Source organism: Buceros rhinoceros, unplaced genomic scaffold, assembly GCF_000710305.1.
Source record: "Buceros rhinoceros silvestris isolate BGI_N320 unplaced genomic scaffold, ASM71030v1 scaffold5074, whole genome shotgun sequence".
NCBI lineage: Eukaryota > Metazoa > Chordata > Aves > Bucerotiformes > Bucerotidae > Buceros > Buceros rhinoceros.
Window position 1 is genome coordinate 14527 of NW_010407536.1, and position 5514 is coordinate 20040.

At 46.9% G+C, this 5514-nt stretch overlaps 1 protein-coding gene across 1 annotated transcript in view; it reads right to left on the reverse strand.

Annotated features, from left to right (window-relative positions):
• KCNMB2 (potassium large conductance calcium-activated channel, subfamily M, beta member 2) overlaps positions 1 to 5514 on the reverse strand; it is a 16620-nt gene that overhangs the window by 3841 nt on the left and 7265 nt on the right. Inside the window, exon 3 of the mRNA XM_010134496.1 lies at positions 3159 to 3354. Within this exon, the coding sequence (XP_010132798.1) occupies positions 3159 to 3354 (196 nt within the window). The remainder of the gene's footprint in view (positions 1 to 3158; positions 3355 to 5514) is intronic.

The window sequence follows — 5514 nt, forward strand, 5'->3', positions numbered from 1 at the left end:
GACTGACCTCTCCAGTCCAGCGTGGAAATGGATCTGCTGGGAACTGCAGCTGAACATTGCTGCTCCGCTCCGCCCACCCCCAAGAAAACTCCTCCTCAGGTTATAAATACCCAAACCTTCAGAGGGAAACCATAAGACCCCCCATCATTTCTGAGTCTCAGGCAGTTATAAGAGGGATAACTGTGATTCTGGTGATAAAATGCTGCTTGTTATCTCACTTCTGAGATGGGGATAAATCAGCAGTAGCTCTGATGACACAGAAAATTAAAATGATATAGTGTGAGATCAAAATGGGGCCTCTAGAACCGTTTTAACTACCGCAGCCCTTCCTCAGGCTGACAGCCTGGCTCTGTGGTCTGGGCACGAGGGGACATTGGCTAATTTACCTCTCCCAGAGGCTGGTAAAGGCCCTGACACACCCGGGAGGAGAGAGAACTACCGCAGCCCTTCCTCAGGCTGACAGCCTGGCTCTGTGGTCTGGGCACGAGGGGACATTGGCTAATTTACCTCTCCCAGAGGCTGTTACAGCCTCTGACAGCTCAGGAAGGAGAGTGTAGCTGGGAAAGCATTTAAGCTGCTATGGTTGTGGTATTGACAAGGGGTTGGGCTTGTCCTAAAGGCTAGAGATAAAGTATGTGAGATTTTCACAGCGAGAGCAGTGAAAAGATGTGAAAAATCTCGTATGCTTTCCTGGCGAAGACTTGAGCAGCATGACTGGTATCCACTTACTTCCTGCTAATTCCCAGTGGAGCCTGTCAGTGGCATGCTGTGTGTCCCGACATGAATGGCACCTACTCCTTACGGCACCTGGGGGCCAGCAGCAGCGAGGTTGGGCAGCAAGTCTTCAAGGTTAATTATTCTTTAAAATCAGAGTGCGTTTTGCTCCATCCATGGTAGCTGGCAGGGAGAGGAGAGGAGAGAGATGGGCTCCAGATGCTGCTCTGTGTGTGTGGCAGTGCTCAGTGAGGCACAGAGGTTGGTGGAGGTATGCTGACCTTTTGAAGGTCACTGGTGTTGGCCTTGGAGGGTAATCACCTCACTCTGCAATGTCTTTCATAATGTCAGGGCTCAGTGAGCCAGAGATGGGTTTTTTTGTTTGGTTGGTTGACAAGCAGAAAGATAGCAAAAACAGACTTGAGTAGGTGGGTGAGGAGGTGCATGCAGCTGGAGCATGCAGCTGGAGCACCACAAAACCAGCCACGCTCAGGGCTGCTCATCCCATTGCACAGGGCTGCTCTCTGGCCGGGGGACAGGGATTGCCCATCCAGGGAGCTGAGAAGGGTTGTGCTGATCTTAGCTGGGAGTCTCCGTTGTCCCAGCCAGGCACAGGAAGACAGGACGTTTACAGATGTTGCAAACTTCCATTCAAAACTGTGTTTGTATGCAGGTCGCATAGCCAGCAGCATGTCAGGAAAACCTAGGAATTGTCCCGAGAGCAGAGCTTAACCTGTAAAACAACCTTGTGCTGGAGAAGTATTAACTGTGCCTACATTAAATTAAGAGGAGGTGGCATCTGGGGGAATTTCAAAATCCATTTCAGCAAGCAAAAATCATCAATAACAGAATGTGCAGATTTATGCTGAATCTCTTGATTTATTTGAATCCAGTGGAGCACGGAGACAGATCTCATCTGTTTTAAACAGATTGTGGCATGACCATCACCAGATTTTGCTTCTGCCCCAGCAAAAGCGGGGTCTGTCCTGCTGCAGGCTTCATGGCGAGTGCCTCCTTTCTGCCCTGATGCTGAACCAGAAGGGAGGATGGGGGCACACTTCTCCATTTCACACTCAAGCTCCAGAGGACTTCATCTCTCAGCCACAGGAGCTAATTATCCAGAATAGCAGAATAACTGGCCCAGTGCAACCACGCCGTGCTTTGACTAATTTTAATATCGCTTCATCTTAATATGCAGAAGTAATTTGGTCTACTGAACTGCTGCCATAAATAGCAACACAATAGGTTATGCTGTCAGCAGCCTGAACCGGGGCTCTGCCGTAACAGGCTGTGCTTTGCCAAGCACCTGGAGTTTGGGGTTCAGTGACCTTGGAAAACTAAGTAGTTAATGCAAATCTGGCACTTGTAAGTCTAATGACTTAGCTGCGTCCCGGCTCACTGCCGCTTGCAGCCGAGAGTACCCAGGTGCTGTAGATACGAAGAAAGGAAGGTGGGGAGAGGGACGTTTCTTAGCCCTATCTTGCCTTTCTGCGTGGAGGGAGCACACAGCCACCTGTGCAGCGGTGGTCACTTGGCTGGGTGTGATGCACAGCTCTGCGTCAGCTGCACAGGTGTGGCTGTGGGCCGACAGGGAGGTGCCGTCTGTGCATCCGCTGCGATCATTATAGCCTCCAGACAGGAGCTGTCTCCATCCCACCTGGATGGAGTTACACTAGATTTTGTACTTGCTGAACCAGAGAGAGGAATTCTGCACATTTGTTTAATGTCATCTTTTTGGTTCAATGAATCAGGGAAGTTGTGCAGAAAGATGGGCTGACTCCTCAGCTTATTCATGCCCAAAAGCCAGGCATTTTATTTTAATTCTGCTGCCTTTATCTTGACAGTCCCTGCTCATCAAACTTTCAACAACTTTGCACCAGTCACGGGGCCTTGACCCCAGTGGCACAGGTGATTTCAGTGGTGATGCTCAGGGTGCAGAGTTTGTCACCAGCGATTGAGACAGAGGTACGTCTGCTGTTTAGACACGAGGCTCTCATCTCTTCTCACCACTTGCCTGGCCCCGCAGTAATAAGGCCAATTTTATTCTCACTGCTATGGATTCTCCATGCACATTACTAGGGGTGTTCGCTGTCATGCAGAGTCACACCCAGGTGGGAAGTGACTTGTCCACAGCTCCACAAGAATATCAAAGTGATGAGTGCTCAGTGCTAGCCTGTGCCTGTAAAGCACTTGGAAAGCATGAGGGAGGCTCCAGTCTCCCCTGTCGGACGATCTGCGCTCCCTGTGTGGGATGGAGGAGGAAAACAGTCCCCTCCAGAGATGTGAGTTCACTTTACGCACTGATTTTTGCTTTCTCTGCTCTCTATTTACCAGTGATGCAGGAGTTGGAAGCCTTATATTGCTTTAAAGCGAGGAATGGGTATAGCAAGGTGAAAAACCCTCCAGAAATCCATTTAGGAAGAGATTGTATTCTGTGCTCCTACCTCAGAATTAATTTTCATTGTTTCCTCGGTGTGGTAGAGCAGAAGCTTCTGGCCAGAAGAGGTGAGATTAACGTATACCTGGAGGCAGGGGTACTGAGAGATTTTCCAGCAGTCTGGACCACAGTTAAACGAGCAGTTGAAGGTTTCTGTGATGGATGCATTGAGAAGTGAGCACTGAGCCTCTTCTGTCCAGACACTAAGTAGGAAAAAAGAGACATTAAAGCATGGCAATCATGGGCAATAAGCACTAAACACAGCTCAGGTCTTCAATCAACGATATACCCGGGAGTGTCTTGTGGGGGATGGTACATGTGGGGCTTTGAGCAAAGGCTGGGCTTTCTCATGTTGCACATCACAGACAGTGTATTATTCTGTAGTACCCCAAGCCTGGACACAAAAATACCTGATTCGCTTATGTGTGTGTATAAATAAAAAGGGAACTAGAACTTTTAATCTGGGGAAGGTATATTTGAAACCGAAGGGAATCAGCAGAGATATCGGGGAAGAGAACTGAGCAGCCTGCCCTAGGGAGAGCACAGCACATGCGGTGCTGCATGACGGGATGCCCTGGACCAAGACTTGATGGTTAACCACCAAGTGCAGTTCAATTTCAAGTGCAGGATGGGGGGATGACTTTGAAGTACCCGGGTACATATATTCATATGCATGAAGACACGATAACACACAAGTGGTACCGCGTGCAGCTCTGCCTGTGGAAAGACTTCTTCTAGCAGCAGCCTGCTTGGATTTCCACAAGTTAAGTCAGCACTTGTAATCATTCTGGAGGATTTGAGCTTATCTCCAGTTCACCAGATGCTAAAAATGGAATGATGCAGCCTGGGTGTGCACTGGCAGTGTTCACTTGGGTTTCTTGCATGTATTTTAAAATCTACATCTGCATTTTCCTTAGGGATGAGAGCCATGGGACAGGCACACTGAGGGGTCTGAGAGAAGCCCTGCACAGGCTGGGGGAAAGTTTCACCCCAGGGCTCCCCTTTAGCCTTACTCAGCCCCTCAGCTCACACTCAACAAGGCTGTCCTGCCCCTCACCACGAGCGAGCTGAGGGTCTGCTCGCCCCATGCCAAACCTACAAAAGACTAAGTAAGTGATATCAAAGATCTCTGACTAATTCTCTTGGTATTTACTTTGGTAGTAATTCTGCTTGTGTACTCCATTTTACATTTATATTAAATTATGCTCTGATTTCTGGGGGGAAATCAAGAGAAATTATTTCTTTTTTTCCCCCCTCCCAGGCAGTATGATGTTGGAGGGGTATTGCTGTCTGTAAAGGAGAATAACTCCTAAAGACATCTGGCTCTGTGCAGAAAAGTGATAGCAAAGACTTCGGGGTTGTCTTCTCCTCACTTTCACCTTTCTGACTGCTGTTTTATTCATGCATGGGGGTAATGAAGTACCACCTACCTACAACAGACTTGTGAAGATGGAATATTTGATACTTTGAAGGTGCTTTGATATATTCTGGCAATCTTTCACAGTTTGTAATATAAATCACCTCTTTCCACATGAGCAATTTTGACCTTAGCAGCCTCTGCAATTGACCCTGATCTTGCTGAAAGGTCTGAGAGAGCAATTTGCAAAAGCTCTTGGATAATTAACAGGTCTCGATCTCTGTTTTCAAAATCTAAACTTTGCCTGGATTTAAAAAGGGACAAATAATTTTGTCACACAAATAAGATGCTGTAAATCAGACGGTTCATCCTCAGGCATTGCTATGTTTTCCTTATCGTTGCAGGGTCAAGAAGGAATATTTTCCTGCAGGTGCACCAGTATAATTGAGGATGTTTGTACCAGTTAACTCCAGGTACGTATTGTACACATACATGCCTAAAGAAGCAGCCTGTGGTGGATAAGCCAAAACATGGCAAGCATTGGCCACTGTCTCAGGGTGGTTTTGGCATGACAGACTAATGTTTTGATCCCCAGTTACACATTTTTCATTCTCCAAACTCCACTGATCAAGGCAGAAAAAACATTGCTGACAGTCTTATTACGGTCTGGATTGGATTTTAAGTAGGGCTGATTTCAAATGTTGTTAATGAATCACAGGCCAAACTTTTTGCAGAGAAAGCCTCAGAAAAATTAAGTGCAGTGCAGTAATGATGAAAGATGATCTTTCACTTTCAACAAATTACTATATTTCAGGAAGATTTCACTTGTTAAAATGAAAGTAATAACCTACTTGGAAAACTACGTGGTACAAAGCAGCTTGATTTTTTTCCAAATTATTTCTCCATTCTTCATTTGAATGTCCATGTTTCTTGAAGCTACTAAATATTTCTGCTGTTTTCGCCTGAGTTTGGGCTTTGCAGCAACAGCCCCTGAGAGGCTTACAGG